The sequence below is a fragment of the Myotis lucifugus genome, unplaced genomic scaffold (assembly GCF_000147115.1).
Source record: "Myotis lucifugus unplaced genomic scaffold, Myoluc2.0 scaffold_106, whole genome shotgun sequence".
NCBI lineage: Eukaryota > Metazoa > Chordata > Mammalia > Chiroptera > Vespertilionidae > Myotis > Myotis lucifugus.
The window spans coordinates 1,649,118-1,668,323 of NW_005871154.1; the positions used below are offsets into that span (position 1 = coordinate 1,649,118).

The 19,206-nt window shown below is 41.2% G+C and overlaps 1 protein-coding gene across 1 annotated transcript in view; it reads left to right on the forward strand.

Annotated features, from left to right (window-relative positions):
* The first annotated feature begins 310 nt into the window (after window positions 1-310).
* CTSC (cathepsin C) overlaps window positions 311-19,206 on the forward strand; it is a 37,461-nt gene continuing 18,565 nt past the window's right edge. The window contains exons 1-2 of the mRNA XM_006092875.3: window positions 311-391; window positions 14,264-14,430. Of these exons, the coding sequence (XP_006092937.2) occupies window positions 362-391; window positions 14,264-14,430 (197 nt within the window). The 5' untranslated portion in view covers window positions 311-361. The remainder of the gene's footprint in view (window positions 392-14,263; window positions 14,431-19,206) is intronic.

Sequence of the window (19,206 nt, forward strand, 5' to 3'; positions counted from 1 at the left end):
CATTGATGATGACAGAAAATCATTGATTAGCTGCCCTCCTGTATTCCCCCTACTGGGCTCGAGCCCACAACCTGGGCATGTGTCCTTGACCGGAATTGAACCCAGGACCCTACAGTCTGCAGGCCAACGCTCTATCCACTAAGCCAAACTGGCTAGGGCATGGATTTTACTTTTAAGTATATTTCAATTCAGGGAAGGAATGAGAAGTTTAACACTTAATGCATGCCTAACGATGTATTTTTGTTTTCTTTCATGATGTTTAATTTCAACATAATGACTCAGTTTCCCATTGTAAACTCTTCGTAGGATGTCACTGATTTTATCAGTCAGTTGTTCATGCAGCTGGGAACTGTGGGAATATATGATTTACCATATCAGAGGAACAAACTGGGTGAGCTCCATTGAAATATTATTAACTTTTCTTATTAAAAGCAAGCTTCCCTCCTCCTGGTGGCTTATGCACATTCATCTCTATTTATCAGGGAGATGGAGAGGGAACTGGAAAGACGATGGTTTTCTTGTAGATTTGTAGATTTCTTGCTTGAGCCTGCTGACTTGCTGCCTTTTACATGCCTGTACTACTTTGTGTGAGCGAGCTTTTACTTTAACATGTTCTGTTTGCACACATCAGATGTGCTCTTCCAGGAATGATACTTATAACATAAATAGACATGAACCCCAAGAGGTAAAGACCCAGTTAAGAAAAGATTGACTGTAAGTTCAGTTCAAATCCTTGAAGTAGCTGTGCTCCCTTGGGTAGTTCATTTTTTTCTTCTTAAAAAGACCCACGAGGGAACCCTGCCAGGCCAAGGCACCTGAAGGCTGTCTTCCATTAGAGAAGGTGGCTCTTCCAGAGACACTGATGTACTTGTCCCTTATTCCTGTGATATGCCACCCATCTTTTAAATAAACTGTGGACTGGAAGAAGAGGATATTTGTCACTCTACATTCTCACACTTGCAGAATAGATGTTCAAATCATCGCTCATGCTGGACCCATTCATTTAAATGTCCAGAATTTTGATGGACAAAATGGGTGGTGAGAGAGTCAAGTTGATAGGGACTTAACTTTCCTTGCATTTTAACATTTCCCCCCTTCCCCTTCCTCCTGTACTTAGCTCTGAAGTACCAGAAGTGAGGTATGAAAAATGGAGCTGGCTAAAGCCTTTTATCCTATGACAGCATTTGCCAAAAACTGTTTAATGGCCCGGCAGTGGTCCACAAATCTGCCAGCTAGGATTGCTCATTAAGTATAACATTTCATCTGGTTACGCTTTAAGGGTCCTTCCAGGCAGCCACTAATGGGAGATCAAAATGAAAACTAGAGCTGAAACCAAGAGGCTTTCTTCTGAGTTCTTTTCGGTCACTGAATAGTTTTCTTTATTTCAGAACTCCTCAGAATCTTTACTATAATACATGATGATAGTTTAGGAGAAAGATATAATAGGAAATAGGAAGATATAATAGGAAATTGTTTGTTTTCACCTTACAAAAAAGTAAAGTATTCTCAGAATGCAGTTGATGCACTCCTGGCTTAAAACTCTCACTCGCCCTCCTAATGATGGAGACAACAGTAAAAAGGACAGTCCCTGGTATTTGTTCTTAAATGATAAGTAGCCCTGTACCTGGAAATAAGGATCCTAGCAGCATTAAGCCTGCGTTTGGAATTTGTAAGGTATACCTGCTAATGTACCTAGGTTGCCAGATTAGCCTGTTTCTTAAGTACATTTCCAAAGTGTATTAGGTTTGTACCGTGGCCGTTAATTTCAAATGCATCTGCATGTGCTTCTTAAGCCTGTTGACTGCATGGGCAATTCCTGTTGCTTCAGCTTTCAGCTTTTGAGAATGGCAGCTTTTGCTGAATGTCTTACACAGCATTAAGAAAGCACACACAAAAACCCAGCATCGGGTATATTTTTTACTTAAGAAATTAATATGCTTAAGCATTGTGAAGAGACAGTATTAACTCCAGTTTTTATTGTCTTGTAGTTATTACATAGAGCATCTGTTGAGGGGCTCTTTTAAAACCACAGCCCCAACCAGGCTTTGGGGCTGAGAGGCTGAGCAGCATGCCGCACTGGACCACCTACCTCTAACCGCTAGCGGAGGCCCCTGGCGGCCACAGCGCCCTCTGGAGTCTGTCTGTGCATGTAGAATGCAGAGGAGGCCTGGGGACCTACCTCCAAGGCAGCTGCCCTCCTGAACATTTCTGTGGAAAGCAGCCACCACCATTTTGGAATGTGAACCGCCAGAGACTACTCTACAGGAGAAAGAAAAACTATTCTGGAAGTCTTAGGTGGCTTCGCCATGCAGCCTTTGAGTAAAAGGAACACTATGCAACCTAAGTTTTTTTCTCTTTTGAACACTCTCCTCTTGAGGGACCCCAACATCCATCGTAAGGAGAAAATAAGGCCTCCGGATATCTTGAGATGCGCAGATATGTTATTGGTGGGAAGATGGTCCCTTGGAAGAGGCTTTTCTGAGAGAAGCCCAACTGCCGAAGGGTATCTTTTTGTAGATCATAAGCCTGCGGTACCCCTGGCCAGGAAGACGGTGTGATAGAAACATATTATGTTTGGCTTATTTTATGTTTTCATTAGTGCCAGCCCTGTGCTAAGAATTTGAGGTACTTTACCTTTCAGAAACCCTATAAAGTACACACCACTAGCTTCCTTTCCCAGTCCGGGAGAGTCTCATGTAGTCCTTAAGCTCACACAGCTGAAGTGATAAATGATCAGGGCTAGTCTTGCAAACCTAAGAAGCATTTCCTTGTTCTCTGCTCTGAACATTTGTTTTGATGATGGAAGAAGAGAAGATTGGGTGGGTATGAAACGGCAAATATATGTGAAAGAAAAGCCCTTTCGCAAGTACTTGGGGTCACGTTTGGGTAGACTTTCTGGTGAATCCCAGTCTGTAAACATCACAAATGTTAGTTTAATGGAATAGAATGTGCACTGCATTGGCTCCTGTTGAGATTTTTAGGAGAATTGGCTTGAAGCTTACGTTTCCTTTCCAAATGAGGCAACTCACTTTCTTTCCCAAGCCAGGGTCCTGTCATTCAAGACAAAAAAAATTACCTTCTCCTTCCCTTCTTAGTGGAAGGAGAGCTTTGTAATCTTCCAATGAAGTACAGCTTAAGTACCTTTGCCAAGTTCACGTCTCTTAATACCACTATTGTTCACACCGATTGCTATCATTTAGCTCTTTCCTGCTGAACAATGGACTAGTTTCCTCCTCAGTTGTTCAGAGCTGATTAATATCAGCCTTGGTAAACCGAACATGTGGGGCTCCACCTAATTCATATTGTCTGGGAGGACTTCCCTCCTGCATCCCAGCTTGAATGGAAGAGTCTTTCCCTAGGTAGCAGGTTGCCATCATTACATTGTGAGCTCAGATAACTCCTTATACCTCCTGAGAGGTCCTGATGGTCAGCAGCTCTGGGAAGGTGATATCTTATAAAGAGGAAGTATCAGTAAAGCTGACTACTACCTGGATGTTTTCTTCCATCCTACCTCTGGACCTGATCGCCCGTCTTCACTCAGGGCCTTCATGCCACCTCTGTGAAACCCTCCCCAGCTCTTTCTGTTGGTGGGAGAAATGCCATTATTTTGGTTCTCATTATGCTACGCAGGTACCTCCACTCAGGTAGTACTAACCCTGCTGTAATGGAATGATGTGATAGCATGTCTTCATCTTTTTCCAGACTGAACATCTCTTATTTCCCTGGATATCTTAAGCACTCGGTGCACATAGAAAAAGGGGCTTGGAAGATTAACCACGCTTCTCTTGTCCTTTCAAAGATTTCTCACAAGTAATACCAGCTTACAATATAATTTTTCTATAGGCTAATAGGAGTACAAATCAGGGATGGTACTATGTTTATATTTTTGGTTCTCTGCTCTCAGATGTATCTGGTTCTCTGTCTCCAGTGTCCTGAGAGAGTTGTATGTTTTCAAACGGATTTTCAGGATGTAAATTGTGACGAAGCAACCAATATATGTAAAAATGTGTTATGGAATTTAAAATCACCTCTAAAGTAATTTGTTTGTTTCTCTGAGAGGAACTGCATCTAAACCAGGGGTGGAAAACGTCTGGCCTGTGGCCTTATAAGGACAGCAAAATCATTTGGTCTGGCCCTGCCAAGGCATTAGGGATGAGTTAATTAAATGTTTGCCCAAATATAGCAGGGTAATTTTAAAGTTGATAATTTTGAATGGCCCGCAAACGATGTTATAAATATCCAAGTGGCCTTGGCAGAAGAAAAGGTTCTTTATTGCTAACCTAAACGTTCGTTTTGATTATGGAAGAAGAGAAAATTTGGTGGATATGAAACTGCAAATATATGTGTTAAAAGGCCACATGGGCCTGGCTAACATGGCTCAGTGGTTGAGCATTGACCTATGAACCAGGAGGTTATGGTTCGATTCCTGGTCAGGGCATATACCCAGATTGCTAGCTCGATCCCTAGTATGGGGCATGCAGGAGGCAGCCAATCAATGATTCCTTCTCATCATTGATGTTTCCATCTCTCCCTCCCTCTTCATGCCTCTCTGAAATCAATAAAAAAATATATATTTTTAAAAAAGGCCATATGGTATAGTACTGCTTAGCATTCTCTGTTGTAATTGCCGGCTTGTCCTCTCCTCTGGTCTTTAAACTCCATGACGGCAGAGATCAACTCTGTATTACTGGCCATTTTATTCCCTCTGTATAGCACAATATGTGGAAATAATAGGGCTTCAATAAATATATATTTGTACAATCAAGAGAATTGAATGACATGTCATTGTGTTGTCCTCTTGTGTTATGGATGTTTCTGGACATATTGTTGCCTTTTGAGCCCTCTGAGCCTGTGGTGGACCCTCAGGTCTTATTTGTAGTATGACTTTAGAAAATAGATGAGGTTTTGACATTTTATTCTGTTTATTTATGTTTTAATTTTTGTGTGAGACTACAGATAGGACTCAAAGTTAAAAAGAGTAGACTTTCAGAATGACTAAAAACTAAATTAGCTATCAGGGGAATAGCTTTGTGACTGCAGTGGTTCCCCAAACCCTGGAGAATCAACTAGCCTGGGATGCGTAAAGTACAACATAAGGAATATAGTCAGTAATCATAAAAATAAAGAGCTAATATGCTAATGACCTATCGCAGGAGGCTGCCTGCGCGTGCACAGCGGGGCGTTGCTCTAGAAATGGGGTGGAAGCTGAGAGGCGCCCAGAGGAGGCGGGACCATCCTGTGCCCAGGAGGGCAGGGGTGAGAGCCTGTAGCGCCCCCCTCAGGGGTGAGAGCCTGTAGCGCCCCCCTCGCCACTCCTTCACCACCCACCGCTTGCACTCAGAGCCCCGGGCACAGCAGTGGGGAGGCTTCCACGCTCTCCTCTGGTGCCATGACAGCCGCGCTGCCTTGCTCTGGAGATGGAGACTGGGCTGAAGCAGGGAGGCGCCTGGAGGAGGCTGGACCAGCCCGAGGCCACTTGAGGGACTGAGGATGGGGCTTGAAGGGGCCAGAGCAGGCCAGAGGAGAGGGGTCGGGGGCTGGGCCAGGTGCACTGGAGCTCTGCGTGGAGAGGTTTGGGTGTCAAGGCAGGGCAGCGGGTGGGTGGGAGGGGCCACGCAATTTCACTCGCTGGGCTCCTAGTACTAATAACTATGATGTCAGATGAGTACTAGACTTTTGAGGTGACCCAAAACTAATATACTACTGTATGTCAACTTTAATTGAAAAATAAATTTAAAATAAAAAGAGTTCATGAGCAAGTAAGTGATGAAAGAGCCAAGGATTTTGGCTACTTTGCTGAGTGGTAAATTGCTCTGTTTTCTTTTTCACTAGTTCTAGATCACATATTTTGGCTCTAACTGACTCTCTTTTCAGGACTGGAAATAAATTTATGACCCACCATTTTCCCATGTAAATCTAGCTTCTAATTCCTTCAGTTAAATGCTGGAAGTTATTTGGTTGCAAATAATGTGAACAGTTTCATAATTCATTAAAATTCAACAAAAACAATGGTTAAGTCCACTTAGTAAGCAGAAAACTAGAGCAAATCCTTGAGACTAACATAGGGAGGTTTGTTTCTTTAGAAGAAAGACTTACTTTTGCCCGGCCAGAGGGACTCGGTCAGTTGAGTGTCATCCCATGCACTGAAAGGTTGTAGGTTCATTTCCTGGTCAGGGCACATACCTGAGTTGCAGTTTGATCCCCGGTCAAGGAGCATAAGGAAAACAACCCATTGCTCTTTCTCTCTTCTCCCCTGCCCCTCCTTTCCTCTCTATTCATGTCCTCCAGTGAAGATTAAAAAAAAAGATGCTGTACTCTTGGGTGGGTTTGGTAGAACATCAAGTTAGTAAATGTGCCTTGCTCTCTCTTGTTGCCATCTAACAGCTTTACTCATCCCCCAGACCAAGTGGTTAGTATGGAAATAATATAATCTATACAAATAAAAGGGTAATATGCTAATTAGACTGGGAGACCGGACATGTCCTGACCGTCTGAATTCTTCCAGACAAAGCCACGGTGGTGGGGGCCAAGGGAGAGGCAGTTAGGGGCCATGAGACCAGCAGGGGATTGCAGTTGGGGGCCACAGGCCAGCAGGGGAGCGGTTAGGCAGTGATCAAGCCAGGTGGCAGGCAAGCGGTAGAGCCAGCAGTGCCGGATTGAGAGAGGGATGTCCGACTGCTGGTTAAGCCAATAAACCAGTAGTCGGACATCCCCTGAGGGGTTCCCTGAGGGGTCCCAGATTGGAGAGGGGTCCTGGCAGTCGGACATCCCCTGAGGGGTCCTGGATTGGAGAGGGTGCATGTCGGGCTGAGGGATCCAATTCCCCCTCCCCCCACATGAATTTTGTGCACCGGGCCTCTAGTAATTAATAAGAATAAATTCACAACTGTAAACCTACTTTTGCCCCACCCATTATGTGTACATTAAACCAAGGGCAAAAAATTGAATAAACATTCTTTATCTTGAAGTATTGTCAGAATGTAATCTCTCACCATACATGGTTTACCATTAAATCATTCCTCTTTTCTGCAATGGTGAATGATTTGGATGGAATAGACCTAGATGTCCAAGTTTTTAATTATGGATCTCACAGTATGTATAGGTACATTTAAAAATTATATACATGCACTATCAAAAATGAAATAAATACAAATAAATAATATTGGATTGATTTATTATCAGAAAAATGTCCTGCCAAAATACATTTCATGATGATAACCTTTGAAAACAATACACAAATATGCTTCATTATCATGACTTTGTTGCCAAAAGCCATGTGAGAGTCTCTGTTACTTATAGTTTTCATTACTGCAAATTTTCAACATTTGGAAACAGAATTTTCTAATTAAAATCTTTGAAATAAATAATTTTATTAGTTTTGACCAATTTTGCTAAAGTTTAGAAGTTCCGCAGGTTCATTGGCGTTTAGAAGAATTACTGTTCTAAATGTCACTAGGGATAGTGACATTTTAATAGACAAATTTGAATGGAATAATTTGCTTTATTGATGAATAAGATTAAAAATTGAATCCTGCAGTGATGGAACCATTTCAAAGCACTGTTTTTAAAACCTTATCTTTTAACTTGCCTGACAGAACTCATACAGGGAATAGGGTAAATGTAAGCTTCGTCCTTTTCTTGTGTGTGCTCCTATTCACATCTTTAGTATTTGCAAATATGATTTCCTTGCATGTATTATTTTAAGCTACTTGTTCATTTTGTGAGAGCTTAATTACTAAGGATATAAATTTAAGCAGGCACATATAAAAGGGAATATGCTATGTCCTAATCATCTCATAGGTAGCACACTGTACATGACAAGTGAACATGTACACTGGAACTTTGTGGAGGTATCAGTGTTGCTTTGTATATTAAGTAATAGTGGAGGTTGTTTTTCAATTTTACTTCTATATTACAAATACAAATAGAAGTAATATTTTTTCCAAAATTTCTATGGATTATCTTTTCATCTCATTTTGGAAATCCCTAGTTGACAGGGTAGGCCGTATATTGACAATTTGGGTTGAAGTGTAAGTTCTTTGATGACATGGATAAAGTCTTAAACAGCTTTGTATCCCCATTGTTACAGATGCTAGTGTTTATATTTTTACTTGTTTAGTGCTTTAAACTTTTTGAACTCTTCAAATTTCAGTGTCATCTTTATCCTTTATAGGAATCCAATGAAATAGATATCATTCCCATTTTCAGATGAAGAAATCGAGGCTCCCTAGTTATGACTTGCTCTTGAATAAGTGGCAGAACAAGGAATTACAGGTCAAAGTCCTTTTTACTAAACTGCATTTGTCTCATAGCCAATACATTACATATTCAAATATTTGCTAAGTATAGCATTAATCAGGGAAACAGTGGAACAAGGTGTAAGTGATTTTTCTCCTCTCTGCGTGTCAAGAAGTAGTTGAGAAAGAGATCTCCGGTAAATAAGAAGTTATAAAATAGGCCAATCTGTTTTTGTTTTTGTTTTTAAATTGGTTAATATTTCTTAGTAGAGCTGATTGAATAGTGGATAAAATCAGTGAGAAATGGAAGAAGGATTTTTTTGATGAACGCTTGGCAACCCAGTAGTAATTTTGAAGAAGCAAATGGATTGAATCCTAGTAGTTTTCTAAACTTAAGTGTAAGGGTTTGGAGGTTCTTCAAATTTTATGAAATTACCTACGTTGCTGCAATAAAAATTGGCATAAGTGAATAGAAACTTAAATTACCCTATCTGTGCAAAGCAGTATTCAGAGACTAATGTTTATACAAAAGCCTTAGAAGAAAAATTTTGGCTACATTTCACCCAAGATTTCAGCTTCTTAATCGGTAATAATGTCAAAAACCACATAGGAAGTATTTCACAATAGCAGAAAAAATGACAGATACCCTGGGAACATTCAAACCAAGAAGATAACAGGGGCACTGTGTGTGGTCCTCTCAAATTAAGGTACTGAGTACATGGCTTCTGGAGGGGTAAGGGCCTCATTCCTCCTAAGTTATAGCTGTCTTGCATAGCAGTGTTACAGCCCTGTCCTACCTTTTATAAGGTAATTTCAGTTTCTTAAAAATAAAATACCAAAAAAAACCCCAACAAATTATTTTAGATGGGGGAAAACTGCAGAATAATATAAAATAACATTTTTAAATGGAAACTAATTCCACCCATTTAATGTATCAAAAATGGTACACAAATGGATAGCTTCTTTTGTACATTTATTTGAGCTAAAACAACAAAAACAGTTGTAGTTTCTTTAGTATTATTTAGGATTCCTTAGACATATAAATACTATAAATACATAAAGAGAGTGTCTAAACTAAGAATTACTTGCCTGGCTTTATAAATATTAAATAGAAACCTACAGATGTAAGGAATGCAATTAGGAAGCTGAAGAGATATGTTGGAATTTCTAAGCTAAAATTGCTGATAGAGAAACAGATTTGGAGAGGAAAAGTGACTTTTAGAGTAACATTGTGAATCAGAATTTGGTCTTTGATCATGGTAGGACCACACTTCTGTTAATTTTAAACTTTGTATTTCTTCTGAGGTTCCGTGTTATTGTTGAAATAAGACTTGGCATTTGTTCTAACTGCCTCTTAGTGCCAGACAGTATCCTACTTATTGAATAAACAAAAATCCTGTTCTCACGTGTGTGTGTGTATCTATGTGTGTGTATCTATGTGTGTGTGTAAAGAATAACCTCAAAGGCTGCTGTGAAAATTAACTGGGTCAGTATATATAAAACAGGACTAATCAAGGAGAGGCTATTATTGTCATCCTGCTTCTATAGATGAGGAGACCAAAAGTACAGAGAGGATGAGTAACTTAATCAGGATCACACAGCCAGTGAGTGGCAGAGCTAGATCCAGTCTGGGTAATCACACCTAAGACCATGTCCCTCACCTCTGCTCAGCATCAAAAACCCTTGACAAAAATGGTGAAAAGACTGACTAGCCAAGGAAATGTAGAAAGTGGCCATTAGTGCTTCTAGAGTATTTAGGTGACCCTTGAAGGGACTTGGGCACAATTTGGACCTCAGTTTTTTATTTGTTTGTTTGTTTGTTTTAAGGAAAGAATGGATAAAACAGAGATTCTCATAACCTGTCAATTCATATTTGAAATTTTTCTTCTCCTTTTCACTTTGCAAAGCCACTTTTTTTTTCCATGAGTGGTATAAGGTATTGGTACAAGGTTGCTTCTACCAGTCTTTGATTATAAATTCTAGTTTGACCACCTTCTTTAGTAAGTCTCTTTTTTTGTTCCCTGAGACTATATTATCTCTATGTTCTCTTTAACCGCTAAGATTTATGAGTAATCTATGAAATGTTTATAAAGTATGAAGTGATAGGTAAGTGTTGGGGGAGGAGCAGAGAGTCATTGAACAAATATGAATGATCAAGGGACTGGAGCAAAATCAGTCATGCTGACTCAATCTAGTGATTTTCCTTCTCAAAATAACAAGTTGGCCTTCCTCTTACAGGGGGAGTTTGATTGCTGATAACCATCATGCTTATAACTATGACTCAGTTGTGCCAAGTAGGTGAGCGAAACCACACTGATGAGAAACACAGGCCCTTTTCTCCTACTTTGAATGCCCCTAACTAACTCTTTTGGTATGTTGGGCAAGTCATTTCATATGTAATTTTTTTTTTCTGATACGGGGAAGTTTCTCAGGCTTCTCCAAGCATGGCTAGCTTGCTGAACCACATGATGTTGTAATGAACTATGTACATGTTTGTTTACTTCATAGAATCCTAAACTTCTTGAGGGCTGGGGCCTCATCAATACATATGTAGTTGCTAATAATATGTACTAGCACTTTGCACAATGCCAGGGAAATAGTATGTGACCATTATGTATTTGATAAATAAATGAAAGAACTTAGCAGACTATACCAAAAGTTATGTAAATAATGATTGTTTTCTGGAAGTGTAACCGTAATACCAAATGGATCCAAGTCAGCAGCCTCTAGTAACACCTGGACTGCCCCTCATAGATGTCCTCTTCTAGGACTTTAGAGGCTACGACTCTCATTTTTAGGAAATCAGAGCATTTTTAAAAGTGATTAATTCCACAAAATCTATATAACAGTCTCCATTTGGTAAATAACCAAGAAAGTCCCACCCAGAGACTCATTTCACCTTCCATGTCCATGTTTCAAAAAGCATATTTCATAATGTATATATTTGTATATATTTGCATTCAACCTAAGTATTACCTTGCATTTTTCCCCTCCTAATGTGTCATAGGTGCTCTTTCTATAGAGCGATCAGCAAACTTTCTCTGAGACACTAAGTGTTTAGGCTTCATCAGCTTATGGTTCCTATGGCAGCTGCTCAGTTCTGCTGCTGTAGCACTAAAGCAGCCATAGACACATAAACAAGCAGCCTGGCCATGTGCCAATCGACCTGTATTTATGAAAGCAGCCAGCCTTCCCTCCCTTAGTTTGCTCACCTCTCTTCAATAGAACTCATATGGATCATTTAAGATGTTAGGTAATATCCCTTTGATTTATTAATTTACTTAGTTGTATACTTGAAAATTTGGGCTATTTTTAAAAAATGTATTTTTTATTGATTTCAGAGAGGAAGGGAGAGGGAGAGATAGAAACATCAATGATGAAAGAGATCATTAGTCAGCTGCCTCCTGCATGCCCCCTACCTGGGATTGAGCCTGCATGTGCCCTGACCAAGAGTCAGACTGTGACCTCTTGGTGCATAGGTCAACACTCAACCACTGAGCCACACCAGTTGGGGTGGGGTATGCTTTTGTTCTTGTTTTTACCTTTTCCATTACACTGCAGTGAGCATCTTCTGTGTTTAGTGTGGGGGTTTTTTCCATGTATTTATTTTTGCTGATTTCTGCAACATAGATCTCAAGCACTCTCACAGCCTTGTCAAGACTGTTTTCTAAAACAGCAGAGGAGCAGACAGTGTTGGCTTAGCCACACCTGGCCTGTGTGACTGGCATGTGACAGGGAGAAGGGAACATGACCAAGAGCCTGTGCCAAAGAGAAACTCTCAGAGGTGGAGGTTGCATCACATGAGGTTACCAATATTAGACTGCTTTAGACCTATAAACATTGCTGCTTCATGTACCTCAGCACAATTAGCATAAATTTTGTCAACCTTTCACACAACAAACCCTCTAACATTGCAGCCCGAGTACATCCTAGGCCAGTGATGGCGAACCTATGACACGCGTGTCAGAGGTGACACACGAACTCATTTTTTTGGTTGATTTTTCTTTGTTAAATGGCATTTAAATATATAAAATACATATCAAAAATATAAGTCTTTGTTTTACCATGGTTGCAAATATCAAAAAATTTCTATATGTGACACGGCCCAGAGTTAAGTTAGGGTTTTTCAAAATGCTGACACGCTGAGCTCAAAAGGTTCGCCATCACTGTCCTAGGCCTTTATTTCAGCGTTCCTTGTTCTGAGTTGGGGCTTGATCAGGGACACTTGGAGTGGTGAGCTGAACTCAAGCTTGTGAAGATATTCTTAGCCAGAGGGAGACAGATGGGCTTCACAATGTCATCAATGCTACTATTTAGTAGCCCTTAGTAATTTATCCTGTGCTGTGTGGCTTTAGTGGGTGGTGAATCCAGGATTCAAATCCAGCTCTTTTGGATTCTAAGGTCATACATTTTTAACTCTACCACTCAATATAACTTGATTTCAGAGCTAGTCAGTCACAATTAGGTAATTTTATCTTTAAGTATTGTTTAGCCCACTCATTCCTCTACACTTGGGGTTTGCAAACTATAGTCCTGTTTTGTAAATAAAGTTTTATTGGAACACAGTCTAGTTCATTCATTTATCTATTCTCCATGCACCTTTTATATTGCATGGTGGCACTGAGTGGTTATGACAGAGGCCTTAAATCTGCAAACTTTAGTCCATGGACCAAAACCAACCTACTGTATCCTTTGGTCAAGAAAAGTATTGAAGCACAGCTGACTGTGGTGTCGATTTAACTGCTTTTGTTCAATTAAATTAAGTCAATGCCTGAAATTGTGTCCAACTCCCCTCATAGAAATTTAGCATTGCCCCCCTGCATCTCACTCTCTGTCTATGCTCTCATTGTGGAATATGTCTCCCTCCTCCATGAGGAGATGTTATAACATGAGGGTTTTAGGTTCTGAAGCCAAAGCCTCTGAGTTCAAATCCTGGATCTATCACTTTATAGTTACCATTGGAATAAGACAAAGGGCCATATTAGTGAAATAAAGTAGACAGAATACTTAGTAATCAGGTTACTTTAGCTCTCTCATGATCAGAATCCTATATAATAAAAGACTAATATGCAAATCAACCAAATGGTGAACAGTCGGTTGCTATGATGTGCACTGACCACCAGGGGGTAGACGCTCAATGCAGGAGCTGCCCCCTGGTGGTCAGTACACTCCCACAGGGGGAGTGCCGCTTAGCCAGAAGCCCTGAGCCTGGCTCACGGCTGGTGAGCGCAGTGGTGGTGGTGGGAGCCTCTCCCGCCTCCGTGACAGTGCTAGGATGTTTGGCAGCACTCCCTAGGGGAGTGGGCCTAAGCCGTCAGTCGGACATCCCCCAAGAGCTCCAGGACTGCGAGAGGGCACAGGCTGGGCTGAGGGACCCCCACCCCCCTGTGCACGAATTTTATGCACCAGGCCTCTAGTAGTCTAATAAATTTGGAGAACGAGAGAAGAAAGGATTTTGTTTAGTCCTATGGAAAAGTTGAAAAGTTTTATCTCTTGTTCTTGTGTTTTGTTGGAGTGGACCTTTTGAGTGGAAAACTATAGTCTACAAACAGCAGGATTTTGTTTCTGTTATGTAACAGCTCTGTTCCCTTAGGTATAAGCTACCTATTCTCTCTGAGCTGAGCCTCCCTCTTCTTGCTGGGAAAAAGGGGTTCTGGGTGTCTGTTTCCTCATAGGCTTATTGTGAGGATGAAATGAGGCAATTTGTAAAATGCCTGGAATGTGGCAGTTGCTATAAAAATGTTAGTTTCTTTCCCTGCCTTTCACACCCAGAAGTGTTTTGTTATGTAAATTTTATTTGGTGACTAACCATGCTTATCATATAGACATTTATTTATCTTCCTTTTCCAGAATACTTTCTCCTTGTAAGCTCTCAGGGTGAAGTTTTCCTTTTGATTATTAGAGGCTGATTCTGAAGGTGAATCGAAAGGTGGGGGGAGTTCTTTACTATGATGGGGAGGCAGGGAAGTGGACCTGCAAGTTGACCACAGATTCACGAGGCCTCTCCTTCCCTTATTTAATTGCAGTATAAACAAGAGGGCAGCAAGGTGACCAGTTACTGCGATGAGACCATGACCGGGTGGGTGCACGATGTGCTGGGCCGGAACTGGGCTTGCTTTACCGGAAAGAAGGTGGGAACTGCCGCGGAGAATGTGAGGGTGAACGCTGCCCACCTTGAAGGTCTCCAGGAAAAGTGAGTTGTCACAAATGAACAATATATTTCATTTCGTTTTTATTGTGTATGACATTAGGTGTGTATGTTAAATTCTTGGAAAATTTTATTTTGATTATATAATATGTATTTGGCTTGGAAACAAAGCTTTACTGGAAAAATATGTCGACTGGTGTAAATGAGAGAAGAAAGCATGATTTTTCAAAGTCCTCCAAATGTGATGTGTAAGAGGACTGCATAACCACAGTGACTAATAAAGAAAAATCATTTTATTATTGCCATGTAAAAGCATGTTGCATGATGTTTGTAGACACATCTGTTTATGTTGCAACAAGTGTAGGCGATACTGATTGGACATAAATTTTAAACAAGGCAGTAGTAACTGAAATTAAAATTCTTAGTGTTTACGTAGTGTATGCCATTTGCTAGGGCTGCCACAGCAAAGGACCACAGACTACATGGCTTAAACAACAGAAACTTATTTTCTCACAGTCCTGGAAGCTGGGAGTCCAAGATGAAGATGTAGGCAGGTTTGATTTCCTCTGAGGCCTCTCCCTGGGCTTCTCACGGCCACCTGCTCTCTGTGTCCTCATGTGATTATCCACTGTCTGTGTCCTCGTTTCCACTTCTTACAAGTACACCATACAGATTGGGTTAGGACTCACTCGTATGGCCTCTTTTTTTACTTTACTTTCTTCTTCAAAGGCCCAATCTCCAAATACAGTCACATGCTGAGATCCTGGAGGTTAGGACTTCAGCATCTGAGTTTGGACAGGACACAGTTCAGCCTGTAAAATGCAATTAATGCTTTTGTTAAGTTTGGTGCACGTTAGGTAACGTGAACCACACAAACAAGAGATTTCAGACTTTATTAGTTTGGACGGAAAAGAAAAATTAATATTATTGGTAGCAGCTTTTTATGTTTTATTTAGCTGTGAAATCCCCTGAAAGTGCACATGAACACATCATTAAAGCAGGTCACCCTGACAGGAATGGCTCCTGCAGCTGAGAGGCGGGGGGCCTGCGTGTAGAGGACGGGATGTGCGCTTCTGGTAAAGTGCTGACCTACGTCCACACTGACCCATGCCCCCCATTTAGCTTTTAAATTGTTTTGCTTGGCTTGATCGTTGAGCAACACATTTCCTAATAAGCTGTTCACTTTTACTCTGCTGTTTAGGATTTACTATGTACTATTGTACTTTTTGGATATTTCAAACATTGCCTCATTTAGCGTAGAAGCTAAATTGCTAACCGGAGTGCTCAGAACCTATGTTTCATCACCTGTGAAATGAGGAGGAAATTACTCTCAAGATCTCTTTCAGCTCTTAATAATCTGCTAACCCATACGTAGTGAGGTACATTATCTTTTAATCTCATTGGGTTTAGTATATATATTAAACACACACATATATATTTCACCCATTAACTCCATAATACGCCAGTTATGAGTTAGTTTTCAGCAGTCACATCCTTGCTCATGGCTGCATAAGGATGTACTTAAGTGGAAAACGGAGATCAGAGACATGGCCAAAGGTGACATCACCCAGCCCACGCCATTTCAGTACAGTTGTCAAGTTCACTGCCAGTTGGTAAAGCCGGTTCGCTTCTGTTCCCTTTGTCAAGGATTCTCACATTTTGGAAAATCGGACCATTTCCTGGTTCGAATTCTCAGTGGCTTTATCTAGAATCTTACTGGCAACTGGTTACTGTAACACCAGCCCAGCCTTCTCTGCCCCTGTGCTGGGGCACTTCCCAGGGTAACGATAATGCTGCAGGTCGCCGGCCCCAATGCCAAACGTGAGCTTCTCCAGGGGGTTTTGTTTTCCATGGGATCCAGTGTATTGAACACGCCACACCCTTTCATTTTGGCGAGAACAAGGGCGTCACTCATGAGGTCTAGAAGAGGGTCTGGGTGTGAACATTGTAGAAAGAATGAGCAGCCTTTAGCTAGTGGTTCTCAACCTTCTGGCCCTCACGTTGTGACCCCACCATAAAATTATTTTCGTTGCTACTTCGTCACTGTAATGTTGCTACTGTTATGAATCGTCATGTAAATATCTGACATGCAGGATGGTCTTAGGCGACCCCTGTGAAAGGGTCGTTCGACCGCCAAAGGGGTCGCGACCCACAGGTTGAGAACCGCTGCTTTAGACTCTCGTGGGTTGGATGGTGTCAAAGCTCAGGAAATCTCACTGTTTGCATTCTCCACCACAAAAGTGTCAAGTCCGTTTCCTTGGGGGTAGAACCAGGGCTCCACCTCCTCCTGGCTCATGGCTGACGTGCAGTGAAACTGCTTCCAGTACCTGGTACCTGGTGGGGAGATGGTGCACTATTGGAATATCCTTTGTATCGATTCCCACATTCCAGCTTGTCTTGGGAGACTCTGGCAGTCAATCAGCTTCCGTGGGCTTAGGGACCAATGCCAGTACCTGCAGGTGCTGACAGGCTTTGGTAGGTAATTCCACCCACGCTGTGTAAACAGCTGGGAAAGTGCCCTCCAGGTGAACCTGCCCGGTTATCTCACGCATCAGGACTGGAGCCACCCTCTTGGAGCACAGCTTCTTGTGGACACACAGGACGTTGATCTCCACCGTCTTCTCTGTGTCATAGACCTGGATGTTTGCTCGGATGGTGCTGATGAGCCCAACCAGTTTCCGACTTGAGACCACTCGAACCCACAGTGCCGTTGAGGGAGCCAGCCAGGTGCTGGAGAGCCCATAAAGGAAATTCTGGGGGATAATCAAGCCGAAACATGTTGCCATCCTCTCGCACGTCATTCTCATTCGGGAGGGCGTATAATTCTTGTTCCACACCACGATCCCCAGGTCCACGGCGTCCCAGGTGAAGCCCTGGGGCAGGGCATAGGGCCCCTGGCGGGTGTTGTCTTTGTCAGGCTTTGCACTCCGGACCCTGGCTGCTGACCACTCCTCCCAGTTTGAGAACCTGCAGCTTTACTTGCTAGCCTCTTCCTTGTTTTGGCAATGAAAACAGTTCAGTGGCCTGTATTTCCTGATCTTCTGCTGGCAAAGAATTCATCTTCACAGGCAGTTTCTGGGCTGACTCTGACTCGCTGCCTTTTTCTTTGTTTTTTGGTTTCTTTGTCTTCTTTTTGGCTCTAGTAGTATTGGCTGGACTCAAACCGCCCAGCTCTCCTCCTTGTCTTCGCAATCCCTGTGGTGCTCAAGACGATTTCATTTCCTTTCCATCACCTGAGGCCTGAGGCGCCAGTGACTGTCACTCTCTGCCACGCCTCCTAATCTCATTGGATCTCCCACACTAAAAACAATGGTGTTTAAGACCTTCTTTGTCATTACTATAATACACATAGCATAGGATATTTTTATTTTCTTAATATATTTTTATTGATTACAGAGAGGAAGGGAGAGGAAGAAAGAAACCTCAGTGAAGAGAGAGAATCATTGATTAGCTGCCTCCTGCATGCCCCACACTGGGATTCAAGACTACAACCTGGCCATGTGTCCTGACCGGGAATCAAAGCCTGACCTCCTGGTTCACAGGTTGACATCCAACCACTGAGACACACTGGCTGGGCTAGCACAGGATGTTTTGTTAGATGTTACAATACAGGTCTGGTTACTGCTTTTCAAATACTTGAAGTCCATGATATAGTGACTCTTATCAGTGGAAAATATTTCAAGGTATACATTTACAATTTAATATTTGCTCTCATCTAAAGAAACCAATCACTGTCATTTGTTTTCATTGTGATAGTGTGGTGAGAAGTACGATACAGGCAGTTTTATAATCTACTTAAGAAAGATACATCTCTGGCTTCACACTTTTCAACAAGTGGGGAAGAACTTTGGTAAAAACATTAAAAAGTTATCAAGGTAGTTGCATGTTTTTCTTATTAATTTCAGTGCTGCCAGGTTCTTTGACTATATCAAAATGGTCTCTCTATGAAATAAGTATTCATATACTCTGGGCCTAAATGGAAAATGGTATAATCATTCAGGAAGGCAATTTTTTTTTGGTAATGTAACATCAGCACTTTATTCAAATCTTCAAAAACAGTCTTTATTCTAAAATAAAAATTTTAAAAATCCACAGGTTAAGTACACCATGGTATACTTTTGTTGGCAGGTATTCCAGTAGTCTAAGTTAAGAAAAAGAAAAGTTCACAGTATGCCTAAGATGGTACTCAGGTTTATATTGCTTTGCATAAAAGAAAGTTTATGGAAGTGTTGGATAGTGAGTCATACTTCAGCCACTGAATTGGATTCATTTGTAATAATATGATAATTCTATAATTCTTAGCACCTGGCACATAAGCTGGGATACATGTTTGAATTAAATGAGTAATCAACTCCCCCATTTTTTTCTTTGTAAACATGTTCTTTGTATGTTATATTTATTTACATCTGACTCCAAGCATTTAGCGTCAGATACACCAGTGCTTCTCAGATTTTAATGTTATTGTGAGTCACTGCTCTGGGGAAGGAGGGATCTTATTAAAATGCATATTCAGATGAGTGTGGGTTGGCTGCATTTCTACCAAGTTTCCCCATTCAAGAACCCAATTTTAGTAACAAGGATATAAACCAAATGTTCATATGGAATACTTTTTAAAATCATGTAGTTATAATGTTTGCCATACTCTGTGTACATTATACAGTTTGTTCTGTTCTCTCTCTTTTTAAAAAATGATTACAAAGTTATAAAAGTGCATGGTAGAAACTGTAGGAGGTAGGGAAAGATGGTGATCCTGTGTCACCACTCAGATAACCATGGCTGGCATTTTTAAAAGGTACTTATATTATAAATATATATTATACT